We start from the raw sequence: 24910 nt of genomic DNA, 5'->3' as shown, positions 1-24910 counted from the left end.
GAATGTGTGTCCTTTATATGGATGTACAGATCTGAGCTTCAAAAGTGGTATCTGAAAATTCTCTGGATGTCATTCAAAGTTATCTCATTACATTTCATGTACACTGTGGTCAGATGCACAAATAAGCACAATCATGAGTTCTATGTTGTTGTTTTAGAAACGATTCTCCTTTAATATCAAGTAAAACATACTTTTATGAGATGCCTTCATGTCACTTATCCCCATTTTTAACTGATCATTGGTCAGCTCATCTCTGTAATCTATGTCATAAACAGCCCAGAGCAACAAGCAGGTATACATGCCTGACAATGACAGGTGTCTGTGGAGGCCAGGTCTGAGCAGCTTCCACACCTTCATGGTAGCAGACACCTCTTTACCTCCTGGTGGGTTATTGCTAGATGGAGATGCTTTGTTGTTGTGTTTGGGAGGTGCGTCAGTCGACCCCATCCTTCGGATGGGAATGCGGCTGACGTGGGGCTGCAGCTCACACCTGGGCAGGCGACAGAGAGGTTAACATTTTCGCTATTCAAGAAAGAAAATATCAGCATGAAGAAGGGGTTTCCAGTGTGGTTTTCATTTCATTTTTCAGATCCCAGCCTTTGTTGACTGTTTTGGATTCAAATTATTACAATGCAAAAAAAAGAAAAAAAAAGATAGGGCTTACTTGCTAAATTTGATGGAGGAAAGGATGTGTTCAGGCCCCTGGTCTTTAGCAGTCTGTGACACATGGAGACATTACAACAACACATCATAGTCTAAGTGTATATTAATACGGGAGATCTTTTGCAACAAAGTGTTAATAATGGAAATGTGAATTTGCTCAGTGAGTGAGCCAGCAAGGTAACCTAACCTCTCTACCAGCTTCTGTGGGGGGATGAGTGATTGTAAGAGTTCGGCACCCTCTCCCTATGTGCCCAGGACGTATAGGTAGAGGCATTCTGGACCAGACCGCAGAACTGGGTCCACCAGTCTCAAGGTCCGGGCAGCTAATGCCTGTCAACCACATGAAGACACATAAATAAACAGAACAAAGAGAAGAAAGGAGAAACAAAGAGTGGAAGATGAAACACTAAGAATCTGATTTATAAAACTTAAGATTTAAGCCATTTAGTGTGTGTATGTTTAAAGTATCACAATTATGCTGGCAAAAACCAAATATGTTGAAATAACTGAATGTCCTGTAATATCTCATAATCTACATATACTCCTAACTAAGTTTAAGTGGTGAGAGTTTTGGTGTTGATCTTTTCCTTGACGTGAAAGTTGAAAAATAAAGATCACAATCAGAGTCAAAAGAGAGCAAAAGGACCCACACTCTGTAGCTGCTTGACAAACGGATAGTTTTTATTCCAGAGGTTAAACAGAGAGGCGCTAAAAGACAGCAGCACATTCAAGAAAGGTGACAATTGTAGAGACGTTACAAGGACAAACACATAACTGTAGTCTGGTATAGAAGGTTAGCACCACATCGAAGGAAACGGCACAATTCTCATAAGGAGTATAAAGCCGAAAGACCTACTGAGAATGTGACTATGCATACAGTGTTTTCACCTAAAGCTGAGTTCGTCATTTTCAATGAAGACGTAGACGCTTTAAGGCTGAAACAACTGGGACACAGAACATCATAGCTCACAGTGAGAAAGCAGGAAAAAAACAACAACTACAGAACACTCCTTCACCATTTAGCAGGGCACTGATCTAAACTGATAGATCGTAACTCCACTGAGCTGAGGCTACACTAAAACCTTTAGTACAGTAATATTAGATGAGACTACTGTCCAGTAAGCACAAGACAACCATCAGATTTGCAGGGTTTTCTGAGCTTCTCTAACTTAGAGAGCTGACATTTGAAGCTAATGCCGTGTTCAGACTATACGATACCAGGCTGGTCAGATCTGAGTCACATAAAGCATCGATTGGAGGTTGGGAACAAAAATGAGAGTAACGCATGCCAATAGGGTGTCATGATAGACAAAAAAAAAAAGCTATGTGCCAACAAAAGGGCTAGCATATAAGGTAGGTGTACTATTGCATACATTACAAAAGAGAGAATGATGTTCCAGTATAGTTAGGAAGAAGTGTGAGAAGCAGTAACACAAGACAGCCGGCGTCATAGACACTCCTTTGTTTGCTGTTCTGTTGACACTCTTATTTAAAATCAACTGTACCTCCAATGATATCACACTGATTGTGAAAGAAGAGATGAACAAGATTTTATAACTCTTAATCACCTGACACATCGACCACTGCGACAGACTGAAGTATCATGTAGTCTGAGCCCAGCGTGAGTATTAAGGGCTGTTTCTACAAGAGCTTTTTATTTGGCTTAACAACGCTTGAATTCGCAAGAAATTTATGTTGTGAGATCAGTGCAACTTAGGCAAGTCACACTGAATATGAAAGACAGATGAAGAAGAAGGATATATACCCTATAAGATCACAATAGGAGCAGGACCTTCAAAACCTACTGCTTACAACAAAGCAAGGCACAGCTTAACTACAATGTGTAACAGCACTGGATCAGACAGTAGCTACAGTGAGCAAAGGCCAGATATTGTGAAAGCTATTTTGATCCCTTAATGGTCTGGTTTGTTTGCTCCTTCTAAAACAGAAGAAAAAATAAATAAATAATAATTCACTTCTGCATGTTCAGTGCAACATAAACGGCCGGTCCTAAAACACAGACCATCATCAAGTACTTGGATAACAGCACGCAAAAAACGAATTACAGACAAGTTACTATAATTCCACAATAGATGAGTAAAATCTTAGACAACATGGCAGCTTCTCATGACTGCTTACCACAAGATATATTAACTCTAGCCGTCGACAGCCTACTACACACCTGCCACGATCGATTTACACAAGGAACATGTCTATCTGCTTGAACAAATTAGGATAAATATTATCTTCATCGGTTTAAGGAAACATATAATACATAAACAAACAAAAAGTCTTCACCATATTTACACCAGACCAGTGTTAGTGTCATATTAAAAAAACAATAAACACCTGCCAGTCAAACTGGTTATAAGCTAAACTCATTCTTTTCATATAATACTACTTGCTGGCAAATAGCCCCACAAATCAACCGTAGTTATCCCAAAGCAGCTACAAGATTGCAAAATCCATAATGAGGTCTCCACACAGGAAGTGAGTGACATGGTGACCAAAGTCAACGATAATCAGAGAAATTGTAGCTATCACCAATGAGAGGGAAGGATGCTGTTTACTGATGTATGAGGATGGTAAATGCCAACGAATGAGCCGCACAACATTTCCTGTGTGGGTGCCCCTTAAGGACTTAAGCTAATGAGGGTACACAGTTTCTGGCAGTAGGCTATGCTGTGATTATAACGTCATGACCAATGTTGGTCCGACATTGGAATGATGCAGGTTTTTGTTTTTATTTATTTTTAATGGTATTTAGATAATGAAAAACTGACTTGTGTACAAAAATCTAAAAGCAAACCTTTAAATGTCACTTTGAATCATAAGAAATTAAAAAAAGCTATTTAAATGTTTAGCCTCAAATGACAGTATAATGTGATCGACTTGTGACATCGTTTTACAAATCAACATTAAAGCGAAACCCAAAGACAACAGATCAGATCAGAGGGTGCTTTGGAAGGCTTTTAAAGAAAATAAAGTCTGACTGTGTTCAGTCTATAAAAATATGTCTCAAAAGTCAAATAAAACCAATAAATAATTCAAACATTAAACGCATCACAAAAGCAACTGTGCGAATAAAGAAGAAAATCTCCCGGCTACTTTCAAATGGTGAGCAGAGTAACGTGGTAATTAGCTTTAGCTTATTATTGTATACAGAAAAAGCTTCGTCTGGATCCATATTATAATATTATGATGTCTACGGATAACATCTACTGTGTGCTCTGAACGTCTTATAGGACAGCAGATATTAGGTACCCAAGCAAATATCCCCATTTACTAACCAGTCTGCTATGTTTATCAAAGAGCCAGAGGACAGTGCGGCAACCAGCACTTGATTCAAGGTCGGTGAGAAAAAGCATTTCAGTCATAGCTGAGATCTGAGGAACACATTCGCTCTCAAGTGAAAGTGTTATTTACCTTAAGGTGCTAAAACTGTAGACATGTAATTACTGTGCAGAAAGAAAATAAATTATTTACTAGCACCAGTGATGTTTTGCACGCACGCTTTGACCTACATGGACTACCAGGCTGGTTTCTGAAAAGACAATCTCACTCAATCATCTCGCACAAGGACATGTGCCCAGTGTTTCATGGTTTAAGTCAGATTCAGTCCGGGGTGGGCCCAGTTGGACTGCTGGCGGCCGGCGGTAAGCTCTGAAGGAGCAGGGGACTCAGTTTGGAGAGCAGCCCAGGACGGGGCAGGGCCTGCAGGGATGGGAGCAAGGTGGAGAGGCTGGGGGGCTGGAGGGAGTACAGACCTGTCATACTGACGGAGGCCGGGAGGGGACAGGAGCCTGCTGCACACACTGAGGAAGATGAGGAGGACGAGGAGGAAGGGGGTGAGAGTGGGGGACGAGCGGGTGTGTGGCTGTTGCTGGGAGACCGGAGGATGAAGCGGTGGTGATGGGGGGGGCGTCTCTTCTCCTGGGGCTTAGTGTCTACAGAGAGGGAGACACATACACCTGCTCAGAGACGTGCAGGGACCGTAGGGATACACAAAGCGGCTGAAACTACCCTGCATGCACTGAGAACAAAGTCATTACAGGTAACGCAAAGTAAATGCAAAAAAACTCATGAAAGCAAACTGAAATTCTTTTGGTACACAGGGTTTCTGCCAGGAAAGAGAAAAGGAAGACAATCGCTATATCTTTTTTCACACTTCCAGCATGAAGAGAAAGTAAAAAGCATGTAGGTGTGATATAACCAAAATCTCATATCCCGATATAAGACCTTTATCGTCCCGACAACAATATATATCACAAAAATTTTACATTTTCTGTAAATTCTGTAGTGCAGTTTTCTGGTCCGTGTCAGACTTTTCATAACCAAACCATGTCCATGCTACAGAGGTAGCCCCTCGTTTAGGAATAAGGTCCTCGATTTGTTTTGACTGGTCCTTCTGTTTGTCATCATTTCAGTTTATTTTGAAAAATCTCAACAGATCTTCAGCTTTATTGTGAAAGGTTAATGTGGAAAAATAAACAAGCAGACAGCGGAGCCACAAGCTGGGTTTACCGTCATTGTTGCTAACGACAACGCATAAAAAAAGTTGCTTATCCATCCGTAGTGTGGTTATTTTAAATGTAAGAGAAAGAGGGAACGTAAAGAAATGAATATAGCCACTACAGTGACCATCAAAACGATGAAAAAACATTGCCGTAAACAGTTTATTTTGTGACACCACGAAACAAACGATAGCGTAAAATGAAACGACAGATGTTTTTATATCGTCATCCGATATATATCATTATATTGAACAGACCTAAAAGCATGCATGTATATACAAGCTGGAGAACACCAAAACATATTCAACTCTATTGAAATAAAGTGATGAAGGATATATCTTACAGTGATTAATGGACCGAAGTGGATGAATATGAGCAGAGTAAGTAAAACAGAATAAAGTCATAACATTTGCCAGGTTCTTTAATGCCCTTTAATAATTGTGGATCTCCTTTTTCTCAGAGACAAAAATCAGGTAAAAAACAACAAAATGTAATTCTTTGTTTTTACATTCATCAGGTCCCAATCAGCCCAAATAGCAAGGAGAAATTAAAAATACATGCCACGAAAGAGTTGGGGTCTTAGGAGGTTAAAAATGTAATTAACTTATAATTGTTAAATTGTTTATCTGATGCCTTTATCTGCCAACTTTATTTTCATATTCTTCTATCTGAAACAACAGGAAAGCGGTTAAAAAGATTTTTTTTCTGTCTCTGATGATTGCTGCACCCAACCATGTAGCACAGGGGTGGGCAACTCCAGGCCTCGAGGGCCAGTGTCCTGCAGGTTTTAGATGTGTCCTTGATCCAACACAGCTGATTTAAATGGCTAAATGACCTCCTCAACATGTCTTTAGGTTCTCCAGAGGCCTGGTAATGAACTAATCATGTGATTCAGGTGTGTTGACCCAGGGTGAGATCTAAAACCTGCAGGACACCGGCCCTCGGGGCCTGGAGTTGCCCACCCCTGATGTAGCAGAATACAGACATTGTGAAGAGCCAAAAAAGTAGTGACGCTTATCACGTCCAATATAGCGGACAGCTCGACATGCCCATGATGTCACGTGCAAACCCTTTATACACTGGTGGAAACCCTGGTACATGTGTTATTGAGACAGGGACGCGTGTCTATTCTGCACTCATCATATTTCTTTAAAAGGAGAAAAGAAACTTGATAACTCTAACTAACTCTAAACATCATGTTAGAATACTGTATTATCCATACTGTGAGAAAAATTTCTTTAGGGTAAGGACACAGCAGCAGGAAAAGGGGTCATGCAAAGGTCATGCGGGGGTAATGTGGGGGATGTTACAGGTCGTTAACATCCAGGACACCAAGCTCATCCCAAACCTGTGGCCAGTTTCACGTCACGCGCAGCAAACCAGAAGCTAACATTCACGCAGACAATAACACATCAGCCAGCCTTTCTGAACAGCTCCAACAGCAACAAACAAGAGGTTGAAGAAAAGGAAAGAGAAGAAAATGAGAAAGAGAGAGACCACGAGAGAGGATTTGTAATACAGAGAGAGAGAGAGTGGAGCAGAGGACCACTAAAGGAGATGTGACTTAAGAAAAGAAAAAAAAAAAAGGCAGCCACAGCACAGGCAGATAGTTGGGAATTCAACTTACCTCTGACTGGCCCGAGTGTTTTGTTGCCTCCACGTCCGCTGCTGTTGTGCTGTGTATGAGTTCGGGGTGGGGGGCACCCGAAAGTAAAACTTGGGGAATTGTGCATCTTCGGCGAGGGTGTTTGGCTGCTGCTACTTTGGCTGTTGCAGCGGACGCGGCTGAAGGTGTTCTCCGATGCAGATCCAGACAGACAGCTAGTAGGAAAATGAAGAAATCACAGAAATCCATGACCCAGCTGTTATCTTTGGACAAACTAAAGGCATCCAAGTTAAAAAATGTGTGAGAACTCACATGTTAAAGCTCTTTGGTGGTGACACCTTGCTGCCATTGTGGTGTATTCGTGGAGGAGGGTTGGCATGGATGTGAGTGTTCAGTCCTTTGGTGTTGCGGACGTGCTTGAGGATCCAGGCTCGGAGATTTGTCAGACAGGTGTGCTCAGAAAGCACCAGTCGCGGCCAAGGGTTACACTCTGCCATGTCCAGGGCAGAGATCGCCACAGCACGCCCCACCTGATGGCATCACCCAAATTTATTTCAGAACTGATATAGATAGGTGCACTTTGTTTACATAAATTGCCAAATTTCTTTAACGTGTCAGGGTAGGTGTACAGTACTGTCTTGAGACACATCTCATTTCTTTATATATTGTAGAAAAATGGGAAACAGGTGCAATGATTTATTAAAATGTGCAAATATACATCCGGGTTCTGGGGAAGCCAGTCAATGACTGACAGTGTTCCACTGTGTTTTTCTGTCCAGATATGTTTTTCCTACACTTTCCAGATGGTATTGATTTAGGTCATAGATTTAGGTTATATTTTTTGGAGGAGGAGGGTCGGTGCATACAAGTGCTTTATCGATCATTAGCAACATAGTTTCTCTTTCTAAATATTTGATTTGCCAAATACTTTGTGACAACAACTAAGTAATATAGTCTGCTCTCTAGTGAGTCTTTCATCCTGCCGAATAACTCTAACTCCATTGTCTTGATGTCAAGGTAACCCTCGTTTTGCTCTATAGCTTCAGTGAGCTCATCACATGTGTCTTAACCGGTTCCACATACAGTATGCTGCAGGCTGTGGTTAGTGTGCTTTCAAAATAAGAGCAAGTAGGCCTTGTCTTTGAGATGTTGCTCTCACTAATCAATAAAAAAATGAAAATAGAAAATTCTAATGTGAGGTGACAAGTAGGGGGGATGGGGATGGTAATACACCTGGACATACCTCCCAAGTAAAGTCTATGGGTGGGAAATAATTCAAAGAAAAGTGGAGCATAATATGATATGATATGATATGCATGTGTGTGTTATATATGCGCTTCCTACCTGCTCAAATATTTCTGGAGTGTATTTTGGAGGGAAGGATGGAGGTGGAGGGGGGGTAGCTCGTCCGTTGTCATGGCAGGCAGGTGGGATTGTATTCATGGTTTTTCCTGTGTTATAGTTGCACTCCAGAGTGTAACTGGTCGGTACCCAGTTGCAGAAGCAAGATAAAATATAAAATTACAACACAAAAGCATTACTGTGTTTCCAAGGCTTTTTGCAACTTAATTTGTACTGGGCCCACAAAATCTGCACTTGGTCATTATGGCTAATTCGAAACTGAGTAAAAATTCTGGAAATCACACTTTAAACACCTGAAAAATGACTACATAAACTTCCTACACCGAACACAGATTGCAGCAATGTCATAAATCTAATGTCTGACCTGTGAAGCAGCCCTATTGCCTTGTGAATGGCAACCCGACCGCTGCCTTCTTTAGATTGGCCATCTCTCTTGTCTCGTGCGTACATGTTTTTCTCAGAGAAGTTACAGCCCAGAAAATCAAAGTGGGCAGAATTCACAGCGATCAGCCTTGGATACAGCATGTTCTCGACCTGCGGCAAGAAAATCACAGCAATTCAGACACACGTGACAGAAAGTATTGCAAATGTAATGTAGAAAATGTTTTTCTAAAAAAAAAACATTTAAATGAAAGAAAAGTAAAAAACAAATTTGAATGTTATTTGACAATTTTGCAAAAGTAGTGCAAAGTAATGGATAAAATGCATTCATTATTACCTGCTGGCTCTCATCAGGAAGGCTATTTCCATACATGAAACACCCACGTTTAGACGCGTGCCCATGCAAGTCGACATAATATGCCACACCCCCCTCCTGTGGTGGCACCGACTCCTGTTCCTCCACCTGTGGTACTGCTAAATCTCCAGCACCTGGAACTACAGTCTCTGTGGAGCTCGATGAGCTGTTCTGATCTCCCTTCTCCGCCTCTGAGGTAGCCCAGGCGTTTTCCTCCATCATCATGGGGACCTCTGGCTGCGCAGGATTTGCATCTTTCTCTGCGTTCCGTTGGTTTAATGTGACTTCGAGGGCAGTGAGCGGAGGTGCTTCATGCTGATTTGCAGGTTTTGTTTTAGCAGCTGGGGGCTCTGTATGGGTGGGGCCGTTAGAACGAGTGCTTGGCTGTGTTTTGTACAAGCGGTTGTGTGTGTGGTGGTAGAGCAACAGTGTTTTGGCTGCATAGATGGACGGGTGTAACTCGGGGCTGGGGTTCAAGTATTGTCTATTCAGGTTCACACCCCTGGAATCCGTCCTTTAAAAAAAGAGAAAGTAAAGAATCTTTTATTGTCGACAAGTCTAAACCCAGCAGAGAGTCTTTTGTACACTTCAGCTCTGCTATATTTAACATGTGAGCTATTTTATACATTATTACACGGTGATGTTTAGATTGTACAGAGGAACACAGGTCTGGGAATCAAAAGAAGAGGCAGCATACCACTAACATGCCAAGAAAGCAGCGTCACCATTTACTGACACCTCAGTGCATCATTCTCTGAGACACAGGGACATCTGGTAAAAAGGTCACCACATCTCACCTCTGCTGGCTCTTCTAACCTCCTTATGACTAGTAGCAGTGATGAGCCTAAACTAAACTCAGCTGTGGTCGACTTTCCCTTCCAGTTTGATTTCCAGAATCTTATCATTTGTACCAAATGCAGTTTCCATAACCAGAATAGAGCCAGGGTTTCCATCACTGTATTTTAAGTTGTCACATCTTGAAAGATATTGCTTTTTTATTTATTTAACGCAAGCAATTTATCGTCTGTACACAATAATTAAACATAAAACCTCAAAACTGAAAAAAGTTAAAATATTAAAGAAGAACCAGGCTAAAACCAGATTATGACTTAATGATATTTTACTCTGTCTTCCTGTGTCCACTAGGTCTACCATGATTTGGTGCTCTCTCATTGGTGTAGTCTAAATTATTGCTGGGAATGTGAAAAAAACTCTCCAGCGTCTCTTATTCTCTCACCCCTGTGTCAGCATATACATATCTTCACAGTGTTACAGCAGATAGCAGGTGGGCAGCTTTCCATTAACTGAGTGCAAATGCGCCTGCCTTAAATTGCACGTAATTTCTGAGTAGGTCGTAGTCACTGGGCTTTTTCCCCCCTGAGTGATAACTGCATAGGGCTTGAAGAAACCTAATTTTTCCAGCTGGATTTCTTGATTTCTCCTAAAACGAGCAGGTTCATTGGCCACACACATGCATAAATTAGTTCTTATATAAGTTTTAAATGTATGCACATGTTAGCAGAGACATTCAGTTGATACTGACAATGAATGTTGTGAATGCAAAGTAAGAGGAAGATATGCACATAGTAATACAAAAACTAATGGTCATTGTAAAAATTCAGACACATTTGCACTGTAGCATCAGGTGCTATATCCCCATTGGTTGCCTGGTCTTCAGACAAACTTTCCGTTCAAATCAAAATTTCATTAGGAAGCCAAAAAACAAAGATTTTGAACACACAGAATGCTTATTTTTAATAGGATATATCCATTGTATTTGCAGTACATATGGGTCTACAGTTGTAAGACTTCCTACGCAGAAACAGAGCTAATCATCTTATACTAGCAACTGTTAACTGCTGTGTAGCCTTTTAACAGGCTCAACATCAAACCAACTTGCTTTGTGACAATAATGACAGAACAATGTAGCACGACAATACATTGTAGCACATTTCCAGACTATAATTGTGGTGCACACAACTCACATTATTATTGAGAGGAAACGCTCTCGTGTCTCATTTAAGGATGTGGATGAATGTGAAACTCTTACCTGTAGTGTCCACGGACAACCCCGTCTGGGTTCAGCATGGGAATGAGCTTGAACACAAACATGTTGCGCAGCGCGTGTGCACGTGGGTCATCTCTCCTCAGGATGAAGTTGAGGAAACCGTTAAACACAAATGATGAGGGAGTCTCCCCAGGGTGCACCCGACTGCTGAGAAAAAACACCTGGGAACACACACAGACACGCAAATACCAAGAGTGAACGTTCCTGTTTAAGGTCAAAGTCTTATAAATTATCATTAAAGGTCCCAATCTACAAAACACTGGAAGTGATTCACAGCCATGTGGCAACTGGAGATCACAGAAAGTCAAGGATATTCAGCGACTTTAAGAATACCAATAATTGACATTTGTACTGGTAGTAAATACATTAGGGGTTTACCTAGGCAGCCAAAACCTGGAATTCCTGAAAGTGAACAGTCTTCAGCTTAAAAGTAATGCACAATGAGCAACTCACTTCCAGTGTGGATGCAGCTTAACAAAAAGCCAGTTAAGTTTAAATTAAAATGATCATTTCTTTACTTGTGGTAAAACAGTCCTTTCTAAGGTGGGAAAATTGCTGCTGACAATCCACATTATTACATTTAGCATCTATATTAGCAGCATGCTATAACTCGCTACATCAGACTCACCGAGGAAGAAACAAGCAGCTATGGGTTGATTATGTGCGAATGTACTAGTTTACTCTTTTCTTCATGGGGGGAGGCTAACTGCTTGGAGGCGGTCTAGGTGCCAGGTTTCGGAAGAATGTGCATTGTGACTTTGCTTCACAGATCGTACTTTACACACGGGAATGTATTTTAAAAAAAATCTCACAATGGTCTAAAACTAACTTTCATAATAGGGGACCTTTACAGAATAGTGATTGTTTTGTTTTTGTGTATGATTAAATGATACCCTTTTGCCAGGGAAGCGGTGTGGTCTTGGAGTGTTGGTGTCAGGAAACAGCTTGGGCAGACGGGCTTCCCGTTCATCCTGCATCCCGCTGCAGTTGGTCACAGTGAGAAGGTCCACCCTATTGCCATCTAGAGAGTGGCATAGCAACTCCCTATGATAATACACAGTGCCTGGAGTACTAAGCAGTGGGAGCAGTGCAGGAAAGAGTTTAAGGAAAAAAAATGTTAGAGAACTGTACACATTTAAGGTACTTTGACAAAGAAAAGATTCCAAATTTGTGTGTACATAGTTGTGTCTTTTGTGCGCTTTACCTGGTCGGACTGAGCTGAGCAGCCCTGGGGTAGCTCTGATCCAACTGCTGCAGCATCTCCTGGCACTCTGTGTAAGAGAATGGGTAGCAGAAGGAGAAATAGGTGGTAGCCCCTCTCACCTCCAATAGCCGGTGAGTGAATGAAAGGATGAACTGGTTATCTACAATCTGAAAAGCAGCAGAAGAAAAGAAGAAGAATGATATTTATAGATGGATAATAATAGCCTGACAGGCAGTACTCTGCCTCACAGAGTCCTGTTGCCCACATCCTCTCTGACAGGCTCAGAGAGTGAATATCTACCTCAGATGTTGGTCTGTCTCGTATCCTTTCCCAGCGGGTTTTGCCCGGTAAAGTGCGTACGAGAGGAGCCATGCCTTGGCTGTAGAGTTTCCTCTGATTGTTCATGTTCATCACATTGATCTTCAGTAACTTCCCAGGTGCTGCCCCCTTCACACTGAAGTAAAACCATGATCTGAAAAACCACAACATGATACGGGATACTTTAAGTCATCTAATGTGGTAAAGTTGGTGTGGCACAAAAAATTAAATTTTGGTTACCTGTTTCCGTTCTCGTGCTCTGTGCCGGCACAGTCTGGCTGCGTCCACACATTGAACTCATAATCAGGGGTGAGGCTTGACCCAGAGGAGGAGCTTCCACTAGAAGGTGTGTCAGAAGAAAGGCTGGAGTTGCCCTTCTCCACCTTCTCCACACGTGCCAGGTTCCCTGAGTCAAACTTGGAGCTAAACACAATATTCCCAAAGCGAGCCTCCATGGCTCTGAACTCTGGCCTCTTTCACTTTTCTTTTCTGTGAAGTGCCCGTCAGAGTTCTGACACAGATCACCTGTCATGAAATTAGGATTACAAAAATATGTTAACACTGGGCAAAAACATAAAAGGGAAAGGAGGTATAACCGGCTACAACAGGGGTTTTATGTATATGTAACTTATTTCTCAAAAACATAATAAACAAAGAATTTTATACAGATGTAATATACCATAATACTAGTTTTTGATTGTAAGACTAAACAGCGACATCTCGAGGCCATTACAGAAACTACAACGATGGCCACAACCAGCAACACAAAACATTTTCTACAATTACAAGCTTTATACGTGTAGCCATTGCTGTACATTGGTTGCTTACTGTTTCCTTATCATTAACAAAAACGTGAGTGAAAGTCTCTCCAACAAGATGAAATAACGTTTCAGTGTATCAACAACAAGCAATAACAACAACAGCTGACCGAGAAATCGAGGGCAGCGTAAAAAGGGGGAGTGAACTAACGGCTGCAAGCATTACAGTCGGTTCATAAAAAGATTTCACATGATTTAAGGCAAATTAGCAACCGATAGCTAAAATCGATAACACAGCTAATAGCCAGTGTCCTTCCTTTATTAATGTTCCACACAGCTAGCATACCTTTCTAAGCTACGGAGGCTAACTTAGCAACGGAACTAGCAGTCATTGCTCTGAAGGAATCTGTTTTTTTTTTAAATTATTCTACGTTTTTGGTCCACACACTACCTCGACACCTAATCTGCATCAGCGTCTTTATGTGAAAATATAAAATGTCAATTTTACCAGCCTATTTTCGATCGATGTCCATTTTTGTTTCACCGTCCTTCTCAACCCTCAATTCATAGCTCTGTATGCTGCGTTCAGGGTTCTCTGGAGAACTGACACTGCCTGGAAATTTCCTTGTGTCTTAGCCTAACAAATTGCAGGCGAAACGTTTTAAAGTCATTCTGTGCATTTGGTCTGCTTATTACAGTGGACATGCAAAAATATAATCAAAATATAAGTAGATTTATCTTTAAAAAAAAACAGCAATTAAAGTTACCAACTTTGTTGTTCTTTTCCTTATGAAACAGCGCAATAAAGAAACGTAATCTTAGTGTAGGCTTACTTTATTTAAAGGTCTCACGCATTATTTGGCTGTAGCATTGCAGTGACATTATGCACCCAGAATATCTCAAACCTGAAAGGCCTGTTCTACAAAGCAGACCTGGGGTTAATGGTCACCACCTCCTTACCTCATATGTGTGTGTGTGTGTGTGTGGGGGGGGAGCTACAAAAAGTCTGAATAGTGCTTATTAATACATGATGGGGTCTAATTAGGATTTTGTAGGTAAGGAGAAGAAATTTTAAATTTAATTTTGGATTTAACAGGGAGCAAATGGAGAGAAGTCAGTATAGGAGAAATATGTCTTGTCCCTGTCAGAGCTCTCGCTGTAGTGTTTTGTACTACCGGGAGGCTTTTGGGGCTTTTTAGAGCAACCTTATAATAATGAAGCACACTAACTAACAATTAATTCATTAATTCAGACTTATTGCATAAGTTATATGCATAGTTAAACACTTAATGGTATTCAAAGCAACGAGCTTCGTTTGAAATAAAGTAATATTTTTATGTAATACCACAGGTAATAGACAAATATTTTGCTTATATTTAAATATCAAATTCAAATATTTTATATTGATCCTTTATTTGTTTATTTATTTATTTATTTTTTAACAAAAAAAATTGTTGCAGCCAGGGGTAATAAAATGGATTCTCTTAGGCTGTTTTTATTTATAACAGCCTTCTTTTCCACTCAGTAACGGCTCTGTTATTAGTTAGCTTAGCTAATAACTAATGTTACTCCATAAGCAGCAACCAACCCAGTGAGGTCACTTTCTGTACTGACACAAGAGGGCGCTAAACCTGTTCAAAAAACTTTAGGTTTGTACGCTTATTTCTTAAATCCAGCTTCACAGACAGAGTTAAATTATTACTGTTTATCTATTACAGTGTTTTTTGTGTAAATTACCCTTGATACTTGTCGTGTTTCATGTGCACTTTAATGCAGCTTTAAAAGCATACATACCTGGGGCTCACGTCACGTGTCACTGTTCTTCTGCGGCTCACCTTCATTGCTGAACATGGAATGTTCAAGGAGCGTGTTATTATTAGCGCTGTTTTGATTTGAGCAAGCAAGCAAGATATACCTGACTCAACTAAAGAAACAAGTGCAACAATGTTTCAGTAAGTACTTGCGTCCCCCCCTTTTTTTTTGCTGCTTTTTCAGCAATTTAGCTAGCTAAAACACATATATCACTGCTATCCGGTCTTTGTTATGGTTACGGATTTGTTATGGGATTAAAAGGAATCATATTTAAAATTTCGAAACAAAATAGTTGGCGCAAGTACATTTTATGCATATTGTTAGTTTTTTCATAATGTTATTTATTTTTAAGGTTTCCCATTAGTACACTAGCTTTTTCCTTTTACTCCAAACAGGAGCCAAGCTCCCACATGGTCAGACATGCCAAGGACCTATGGGCTCACTGGTCCAATCAGCGAGGATCTACCTGAAGAGGAAAACTTGATCCAGACCAGAAAACTGTTAGACACTATGAAGTCCTACAATGTATATGAAAACAACTTAGAATTGGAGCACAGGTATTATACATAGTCTTTCCAGCCCTGTTTAATGTTGCATCACCTTGAGAAAGAGTCAGTGCAAGCAGTTGACTGCATAGCACCCCTCACTTCGGAGAAATTTAAAAATGCTCTGTTTCACCTGCAGAGAAAGGGTTGTTAAAAGACTGGAGTCCCTCTTTAGGGATTGGCTCAAAGAAATGTGCATAGAAATGGTAAGAATTTATCTAGCATTTTTTTAAAAAAGAATCTCCAAATCTGAAAAACAAAGAGAGTTGCACAGGGTTGATTTTGATAGGTAATGTCATTTGATTTTTAGAATGTACCTAAAGTGGTTACAGAAAAAGTTGGAGGCAAGATCTTCCCATTTGGCTCGTATCATCTGGGAGTTCACTCAAAGGGTAATTACCCAGACATTATTTAATGTTGTTGTGCAATTAAACATTGCACGTCTTTGTGATTATACGGCATCTTTCAGTGCTAACTTTCTGTAAGAACATGGTGAAAGGACAGTAGTTAGCTCTTTCCCTGGCTTTGCTTTTATCTGAAATAGTGCCATTTTGACAGGTGCTGATATTGATGCTCTGTGTGTTGGACCTGGATTCCTTGAGAGAAAAGCCTTCTTCACCTCCTTCTTTGCAAAGCTGAAAGCTCAGAAGGAGGTCAAAGACATACAGGTCAGTCACATCACTGAGTCATTGTACAAAAGTTGAATGACATTTTGCTATTTTGTGCAAGCTGACGGTATCATTGTCCTCAGGCCATCGAAAAGGCTTACGTCCCGGTCATCACACTGTCCTGGGAAGGGATACAGGTAATTTGTTTAGAGAGCAAATTTTTTAATAATGCAGGATGATTCAGTGTTTTTGTATCTGTCTTAATCATGTTTTTGTGTTTGTCTTACCTAAAAGATTGACTTAGTCTTCGCTCTGCTGCCTCAGAGGAGTGTTCCTGATAACCTTGACCTCCTCAATAACAGCATCGTGAAGAACGTCGTAGATGCACGCTGTGTCAGAAGTTTCAACGGTAAGTGTCAGATTAAAATTTGGTAATTAAATTGCTAATTAGCACCTGACAGATCTTCTTGGCCTCCCCCCTTAAAATAAATAAATAAATAAAACAAAATTCTACTTTTATTTCTTGTCTGTAGGCTACAGAGTTACAGAAGAGATTCTCAGGCTGGTACCCAATGTTCTCAACTTTAAGGTTGCTTTGAGAGCCATCAAACTATGGGCCAAACGTGAGTCGAACTTTCAACTTGCAAGATAATTACACATTTATATTCATATTGTTAGGCCATGTTGGCATTTCATTCGAGCACGCGCCTTACATTCTGAAATAAAAAATGTAGACCTTGAGTAGTTTACCTCCTGACACATCTGTTAGTACTTTGACATAGTCTTCTGTCCACAGGCCGAAAAATAAGTCATGATTTATTGTTTAGTGACACAGTGACAAGTACCTGTCCAAGTACCAATTTGAGTATTAGGAATTAGCAGGAGAATTAGGAAGCAGCAGCAATGCAAACTATAAAAGTCTTATCAAATACCTAAAGGGTGCTTTGAGATAATAATATAGATGCTGAAGTCTAATGTTCTCTGTTGTTTCCCTTCAGAGCGTAACATTTACTCCAACAAGCTGGGCTTCTTGGGCGGTGTATCGTGGGCCATAATGGTAGCCAGGATTTGTCAGGTGTACCCAAATGCTACCGCTTCTACCCTGGTGATAAAATTCTTCAAGATCTTCTCCATGTGGTGAGTTGTCTCACTTTTTCCCCATTTCATTGATGGAAAAAAAAAAGTGTCAACACCCAATGCAAACAAGGATCAGCTGCCGTGAAACTCTCTTATGTTTTGTCTCAGGGTGTGGCCGATCCCAATCCGCTTGATAGAAGTAGAAAAATGCACCTACAACCTTCCTTTTTGGGATACCAAGGTATGCCCAGCTAAAAAAAAATCTGGTGGAGTCACCACCACCAGACGTTTAATAAATGAACATTTTCAAAAAGCACAAGTAAAATGCTTCTGCATTTCCAGGTCAATCGATGTGACCGCTATCACCTAATGCCCATCATCACCCCAGCGTACCCGCAGCAGAACACCTCAGTCAGTGTTTCTCGGTCCACGTTTGCCATCTTGAATGAGGAGATTCATCGAGGTTAGAGATTATAAGCGCCATAAATACAAGCGTAATTTAACAGTCTTTGAACCTTTCTGTTTGCTCCAATGTGAAGAAACTGTTCACTGAGTTGAGTTGGACTGTTCAGACTGTTTCACTCACAACATCGGGGATGTTCTTCTGTAAGCAAAGCGAGGGGTTTAATTATACCTGGACTCTAACCACTTCTATTTCCTTCCTCATCCACAGGTCACGCCATCTGCCTGGAAATAGAGCAGAAAAAAGCAAAGTGGTCTGAACTCTTTGAACCAACTGACTTTTTCAAAAAGTACCAGTATGTATTAAGACATGTAAAGATGAAAATCGACATTGCCACACACAGAACACAACTGTCTTCCCCAATTTCCTTATATTTTACCACACATCGATGTTTTGCACTCGTGTCTTCTGATTGTTCATTTGTACTTTGACAAAGAAAAGAGCGTTGTATTTGATGATGTTTGACTTTTTAAATTGTAATATTAATAAATGAAATGAAATTAACAGCTAAGGGCAGCACGGTGGCACGGTAGTTAGCACTGTTGCCGCACAGCAAGAAGGTCCTGAGTTCAATTCCCCCATCAGGCCGGGGTCTTTCTGTGTGGAGTTTGCATGTTCTCTCCGGGTACTCCGGCTTCCTCCCACCGTCCAAAGATAGGTTAATTGAATAATCCAAATTGCCACTAGGTGTGAATGGTTGTCTGTCCCTGTGTGTTAGCCCTGCGACAGACTGGCGACCTGTCCAGGGTGTACCCCGCCTTTCGCCCTATGACAGCTGGGATAGGCTCCAGCGCCCCCCGCGACCCTGAAAAGGATAAGCGAATGGATGGAAATTAACAGCTATTTACATTTTAGTATCTTTACTGTATATAAAGGGCAAAATAAGAATGTTTTGTGCACACATTGTAATCTTACTCTATGTGCTGTGTAAATTTAAAGTGGGTGGTTAAGCCGGGCTGTCTTATGTTATTCTTTTTGGAAAATGTCTGGGATGCCGACTGTACGATGATTGTACAGAAAATGCACTGCTGTTATTCAATTTATATACAGGAAACCTGATTGGTTAAATGTAAAAAGTGGATCAGCTTTTGCCTGATACTGTGACGAATTTACTTTTGTACCTGACTTTACTGAACTGTGGTTGGACAAGTTTGGCTGTTTGCTGTCATGAATTGAAAAGCGTTCAGTGAAGTCTGTTTGAGCAATTTGTAGGAAGCGGATCGTCTGTCAGTTTTTGTGGGGATTTTAAATTATTTGTTTGCTTTCTAAACTCTTGGTATGCTGCTTCAGACATACATTTGCATAATGGTGGGTTTGTTGAATAGATTTTGATGTTTTCTGTCCATGATTCAACTATAAACTGAAACCTGTTGGGGTATTTGTAGTAGTTTCTCATTTATTCATCGCTATATGAGCTGTTGGACGGTTTGAGTCATTTTTGAGCTCCTGATATTCTCTGATTCTTTAATGCTTTCTCTAAACTCTTGTGGAATCTGTAGCTTCTATCATTTCTGCTGCACTTACATCGTCCTGTCTGAATAAATTCACCGTGTGTTCTGATCTTCTGGGTTACTTAATAAAATGGCAAATAAAAGGTTAATGGTGTAATCATCAGCTGTTGCTTTAAAGTGTGGTTTTGCTTGTTTGTTGCAAGGCCTACACCGAGTGCAGTAAAGGGGAAATCATCAGTGCGTCAGTATTCTCTCTGTTATGTGTACAGCGTTGTTACCCACTGTCCTGTTACACTGCCTGACTTGCTTTAAATATTGATTAGACAGTCAATCAGCTTCAAAAACAGGAAGCATGATTAATGTACGATTCCAGCGTGTGTGGAGCCTATCGCCATTGTTCTGTCTCATGTTTCAAGGCACTACGCTGTGTTGGAAGCATCTTATACTACAGAAGAGAAGCGTCTCGAATGGTGAGTACATAGCGCAAAGCAAAACTGGAACATCTCATGACTTTGGGTATGAATCCTTCTTATGTGTTCCAGCACTTCTCTTAAAGGCTGAAAACTGTTTAATATTTCATTCCCGACTGCTGTAGCGCTGTCCTCTTTCTGAAAACTGTGTTGTTCGCTCTGGCAGGATTGGCCTCGTGGAGTCGAAAATCAGATTACTGGTGTCAGCTTTGGAGAGAAATGAACCGGTCTCCTTGGCCCATGTTCACCCACACGCCTTTCCTGGGCTCAGAACAGCGAATAAAAAGTAAACACAAGCGATGTTCTGGTTACGTTTAAACCGTGTTTACGAGTAGCGTTGTCTTTGCTAACTCGTGCCTGTTTTTCTGTCTGGTTTAGAGATGGACAGAGCACAATGTGGCTCATTGGACTTGTCTTAAATGTGAAATACTCTGAAAGATGTAAAAAAAATCTAGAGCGCAGCTTCAAAACTTTCACTAATATCAGTAAGTTTTTCTTTTTTTTTTAATTAGAAAAAAGTAATTCCTGAAATTATAAAATGTGTTTTTATTTTGTTGCAGTCAACAGCCTGGCCAGGAGCTCTAACATATATGATGAAGGGATGTCCTTATCAGTCGCATGCCTAAGGAGGGAAGACCTCATTTATGAGCCGCAGCAGAAAGCGCTCCAAACCTCTGAAACTGAGCCGCCTCGTCTCGTCTCACCTGTCAGCGCTGACAAACAGGGCACGACAAAGAGAAAACTACTCCATAGATCTGAGACACCATCCAAAAAATTCAAAGATGACAAGGTTTGCTCAATCATCCATCCAAATTGCTTGTCTTGGATGTTAGATTGGTTTTCTTTTTTTGTTTTGCTTTCTTAAGTGGTAAAAAAGTAAAAAAAAAAAAGGTGGATTAGACACTCAGCCATGTCACTTGCTAGAATCTGTAGTAGTATTGTACATTACCTTAACCCAGGAGTGTCAAACTGACTTAAGCAAGTTGGCCTGACCGGTGAAACTACATGAAAAACATTTAAAGGTTTTGGTAAATCACTGCTGAGTAAGTTAGTATCCTGTAATTGAGACTATGAAGTTTTAATTAATTCAGAGGAAATATTCTTGTACTTTGGTGTGGCGTGGATGGCAGGGGGTGAGGATCTTTATCAATAGGAAAAGCTTTAAAGGTTATGAAAATACTGTTACAAAATACTGGGCCTCATTAGAGTCTTTGAAGGGCTGATACTGGCCCCCGGGCCCTATGTTTGACACCCCTACCTTAACATAAAGACATCAGACTGTTATCAGTTTTCTTAGACTGTCAGGAGATATTAATATGCTGTGAATAAGTCTGTTCCTTGTCTCTCAGAGTCTGCCCGTCGACCAGCCTCACAACGTCCCTTCAGGTGGCCACGTCGATGGACCTTCTGCATTTGCAAAACCCGCCGTCAGCCTTACAGCCCCCAGGTACAGAAGAACACGAATGAACAGAAACCTCTCCCTAGTTTCCCCCAGTTCATGTCTTCCATGTGCCAAAAATCACATAACATAGCAGCTTTTGTGAGGTTCATGGAAGTCCTGTTGAAAGCGACACTTACAACATGAATTTCATCTCTTTACCACAAGAGGGCAATGAAGCCTTTCTACTCAACTGCAGTGAAGCAATGTGTGCACAGATCAACTTTTCAGACGCCAGTCAGTGGCTGATAAAGAAAAAAAATGCTGCAGATTAGAGTTATGGGAGCAGCTTTGGATTCAGTTATCTCTGCGAATATTCTTCACTTTGAGGAAGGAAATTAAAGAATCCGAATGCTTGCATTTTTCACTTTAGTGTGTTGATTTGGAGACCAGATAATAGTAGTGAGGTGCTAATTAATACATTGGGGGTGGTGATCTATTATGTTGTGCATTTAAAAATAATTTGTCGTTTCTTTTTTCTTTTTTCCTGGAAGCCCTGCTCCCAGAGGAAAGTGTTTTGTCTGTTGACCTCTTCCAGCTCTTTGCTAAGTGGTGCTTTTAAGTCATCTGCTGTCTTTGATTAACTGCAATTAATGACGGGGACAAACAAACATCACTTATTATTGGGCTGTAATATATTTGGATAAAGAGGCTAATAGAACTATGCTTAAGAATTTAGTATTGCCAGAAAAAGAAAAAAGTGGGAAAAAACAAAACAAAAAGAAGCTTTCAATTCCTCATAGGCTTTGGAGTTTCATACTTTCACTTGCATTGAATAGATTTCCTCTCTCATTTCTACACCAAATGCGACATTTGCGGCGTTCAGCTGATGATATGAAACTGATTCCGAGTGATTGAGGGAGAACAGGGCTTAAAAAGTGTGGCTGACCACTTTGTGACCATTTGAGAGCACAAAGTATCCGTTGTGTGACAACTTGTAAAATTATCATGTGTGATTTTTTTTTCTTTTAAAGCTAGCTCAAAAAGGTACTTTTGTTCTTTTTGACATTTAGTCATAATGGATGTTGGAACGTTAATGATATGATTTGTAATCGCTCAAGTAAAAATTGAACGGGACTAAAAACCGGCCGAGATTTTGATTTTGCAAAAATACCACGAGCTGGCTCTTTTTCTCTTTACTGTCTTTTGTTGATATGCAATATGTATCATTTTGGGGGAAGATTTGTGCCAGGCGAGACACTGAGATACTCATCCATAGGGAGCTGTCTCATAACATGGCCTAGTTAAAGGTTTTCTGTTGTTTGCATCCCAATCCGGTCAAAATTTCCCAAGATATGGCTTGTAAGAGTGTGTATGTTGTTGCTAAGGAACAGTTTTTTCTGCACTCTCAGTAGGTGGTCTCTTTATGAATATCATTACATATCCTTATTCAGGGGAGGCAAGGCATGTTTATTCTTTGCTCAGCGCGTTTATCACTGTTTTCGTGTTAAAATTTGTGAGGGCTCTGTGTGGCCACTGTTTAGACCTTGATGTATTTCCTAATATCTACAATTGTGATCCAGACTAATCGCTGATGATCTGATATGTTTTTAAATAGGTGTCTGATCTGACTGAAGTTAAAAGCGAGCCTGTTTTTCCCTCACTTGCATTTGTCTGTAATTAATCAAGGACAACATTAGGACTCAATCCAGAGGTGTATCCACGGGAGGTCCAGTTTAAGGTCTGGGGCTCCCCTGTAGTTGTGGCCCTGCTTACTCCTGCCGTGTGCACTCTGTGTGGGGCTGAGGCTCAGGGCACGGCCCCCTGTCTTCCTGCTGGGCCTCCATCTGCTGTGGTGGTGGTTAGGTCCCCGGATTGATGGCAATACAATGATTTTATGACAAGTGTCGCAGTGAGTGACAGAGGGTCTCGTCCTAACCGGGCCTCCCGACGACCACGGCTCCCACATTTGTGGTCGGCTCGTTGCCAAGGCTAATGGGAGGAGTGATCCTCCTGCTGTGGAATGGGACTTGTAGTTTACAGCTGGCTGGTAATTCAGGACAAGGAGTAAATCTCTCCGGCTTCTGTCTCTTCTGGCACCAGCATGTTTTTTTTTCTCAAATAGTAATCTTTGGTAAAAATAAATAAATAAATAAATCAGCTATTCTTAGAAACTAGCCTTCAGTGCTAACTTCTGATTGGTACATGAGTGTAGTTGCTCTTCTGCCAGAAAGACTAGCCCACTCTTTTGAGAGACTTTTGTTAAGCCTTCTAAACTGGTCTCTGAAGTTCCCCAGTTGACCCAGCAGCACTCCTTTCACACACCTGTCAACACGCTGTTTCTTTCCACTTTGGTGGGTCCAAGTTAAAAAGAAATTGTTTCCTTCATCTCCCACTACTCTCCTCCTTGCCCAAAAAACAGGATGATAAAAGCTAAGAAAGAGTTTCACATCTGAGCAACAGTAACAACGCTACTGTACCTTCAAAGGGGAAGATGCCACATTGTGAGATGACAGGGTATTGATATGAAAGTGTTGTCTCCTTCCTGGGAGAGATCAGAGGAGGCCTGGTAGATGTGTACTGTTATGTTGCTCTGAGTGATCTGACCAGTGTGGTGGAAGAGAAGTGCCATTCACTGTGAAATGTGCCTGTGTCAGTTTTTCCCTGACAGGATCCAGGGTAATACTTCGGAATAGGCATCGGATTCTTTTTCTTTTTTGCTCTCTTTAAAAAAAAAGAAATCTTGGCTTGAGTTTGTTGTTAATCACTTTTTCGGGCTATAAATTACTTTTAATTTCTGGAAACTGACATTTCTGGGGAAGATAACACAGTTGATACCAATAATGAAGATTTTTAATCTGTTACACACATTTTAGTCTTTACTTTGTGTACAAGACAAATCAAACTCCACGATTATTTGTTAAATCTTTATGATATCTGTTGTACTTGTGCAGGATTGTTCTGCAGGTGTTACAAGCTTGATCGCTAACTTAGTTCTGCCTGTTTCTCTTACAGGCAGACCACTTAATTGCCACCGGTTGGATTGCTTTCTGCTTGCAAAATAAATACATAAAAATAAAATACTCCATCTCCTTTATTTGCCTGATTTTTGTGTGTGTTAAGCCTATATTGTACTGAAACTATAGTGCTATACACACATGCATCGCTGCATGTAGAAGAAAAAAGCATGTAAGCACATAAATCAGCCCCACAAGCATGCAAGAGCTTCTGCTTTAGAAACTGAAGTGCTGCTTGTGCTAATTGACTGACTGACTTTTGACAGTTACGGGCCGGAAACCAAGGGAGGAACTGGCCTTTTGATGGTCACTCTAACAGCAGCGGCACACACACAACCTTCCTGACTGACAGCTCCGGTTAACTGAGTTATGCTGAGTTACAAAGTGGCAGAAAAATGACTTTATATTTGTGTTTGCTCAGTTAACTGAAGCTGTCAGTCAAGAGGTGGGGTTGTGTGCATATTATTTCTTTGAAAGTGATCACTGATAAGAGGGTCAATCCCTCCTTGTCACAGCCCACCCCCACCACCAGGAACTGTCAGATCCACTTTAGCAGCAGTTACCTGTAAAAGCATACAAATCCACAAACTCTCGAACACCTGGTTGCTGCTTAATTCCACACCTGCACCTATTGAATTTGTGCACATATACTGGAATGCCTGACACCTCAGCAAACAAACCTAAATAAGCAAAAAAATCTTTACACATGGAAAGCTTTCTAGTTTTAAACAATGTAGTTTTTTGGTTTTGTTCTGTGTTGCAGAATTTAAACGGTTACCTTCAGAAGACTTCATGATAGCAAGGATTCAGAAACTACACAAAGGGTAAATGTAATGCCTTTTGGAAGCCCATTAAAGTTT

General features: G+C 40.8%; 2 protein-coding genes across 3 annotated transcripts in view; one reads left to right on the top strand and one right to left on the bottom strand.

Annotated features, from left to right (window-relative positions):
• The window catches only part of agbl5 (AGBL carboxypeptidase 5), a 15115-nt gene extending 1267 nt beyond the window's left edge, over positions 1 to 13848 (bottom strand). Inside the window, exons 1-15 of one of the 2 annotated variants that reach the window (XM_005724881.1) lie at positions 13738 to 13848; positions 12712 to 12996; positions 12454 to 12625; positions 12154 to 12320; positions 11843 to 12020; positions 10932 to 11110; positions 8864 to 9395; positions 8510 to 8679; positions 8128 to 8263; positions 7096 to 7313; positions 6805 to 6998; positions 4431 to 4610; positions 851 to 993; positions 665 to 717; positions 303 to 490 (exon numbers count right to left, since the gene is read on the bottom strand). In XM_005724881.1, the coding sequence (XP_005724938.1) occupies positions 303 to 490; positions 665 to 717; positions 851 to 993; positions 4431 to 4610; positions 6805 to 6998; positions 7096 to 7313; positions 8128 to 8263; positions 8510 to 8679; positions 8864 to 9395; positions 10932 to 11110; positions 11843 to 12020; positions 12154 to 12320; positions 12454 to 12625; positions 12712 to 12926 (2725 nt within the window). In that variant the 5' untranslated portion in view covers positions 12927 to 12996; positions 13738 to 13848. The remainder of the gene's footprint in view (positions 1 to 302; positions 491 to 664; positions 718 to 850; positions 994 to 4430; positions 4611 to 6804; positions 6999 to 7095; positions 7314 to 8127; positions 8264 to 8509; positions 8680 to 8863; positions 9396 to 10931; positions 11111 to 11842; positions 12021 to 12153; positions 12321 to 12453; positions 12626 to 12711; positions 12997 to 13737) is intronic. The other variant, XM_005724882.1, reaches the window with a different exon arrangement.
• Positions 13849 to 14818: 970 nt separating this feature from the next.
• Positions 14819 to 24115, top strand: LOC102209313 (poly(A) polymerase type 3-like). The gene is made up of 19 exons (XM_005724880.1): positions 14819 to 14878; positions 15006 to 15181; positions 15437 to 15598; positions 15726 to 15792; positions 15897 to 15978; positions 16145 to 16254; positions 16338 to 16391; positions 16489 to 16603; positions 16728 to 16817; positions 17193 to 17331; positions 17440 to 17512; positions 17614 to 17734; positions 17945 to 18029; positions 19602 to 19655; positions 19822 to 19941; positions 20034 to 20140; positions 20216 to 20445; positions 21005 to 21102; positions 24049 to 24115. Exons 2-19 carry the CDS (start codon positions 15174 to 15176, stop codon positions 24059 to 24061), a joined length of 1728 nt encoding a protein of 575 aa, XP_005724937.1. The 5' UTR covers positions 14819 to 14878; positions 15006 to 15173; the 3' UTR covers positions 24062 to 24115.
• The last annotated feature ends 795 nt before the right edge of the window (positions 24116 to 24910 follow it).

The sequence above is a fragment of the Pundamilia nyererei genome, unplaced genomic scaffold (assembly GCF_000239375.1).
Source record: "Pundamilia nyererei isolate P.nyererei 1_Seehausen unplaced genomic scaffold, PunNye1.0 scaffold00013, whole genome shotgun sequence".
Taxonomy (NCBI): Eukaryota; Metazoa; Chordata; class Actinopteri; order Cichliformes; family Cichlidae; genus Pundamilia; species Pundamilia nyererei.
Note: the sequence above shows the minus strand (reverse complement) of the source record. Positions and strands in the feature narration are given on the sequence as shown.

What these genes read in the sequence shown, in the direction of transcription:
- LOC102209313 (XM_005724880.1), top strand. An exon ending in TTCCTTTTTGGGATACCAAG is followed by an intron (nt 17,513 to 17,613) that starts GTATGCCCAGCT and finishes CTGCATTTCCAG; the next exon opens with GTCAATCGATGTGACCGCTA. An exon ending in GACTTTTTCAAAAAGTACCA is followed by an intron (nt 18,030 to 19,601) that starts GTATGTATTAAG and finishes TCATGTTTCAAG; the next exon opens with GCACTACGCTGTGTTGGAAG.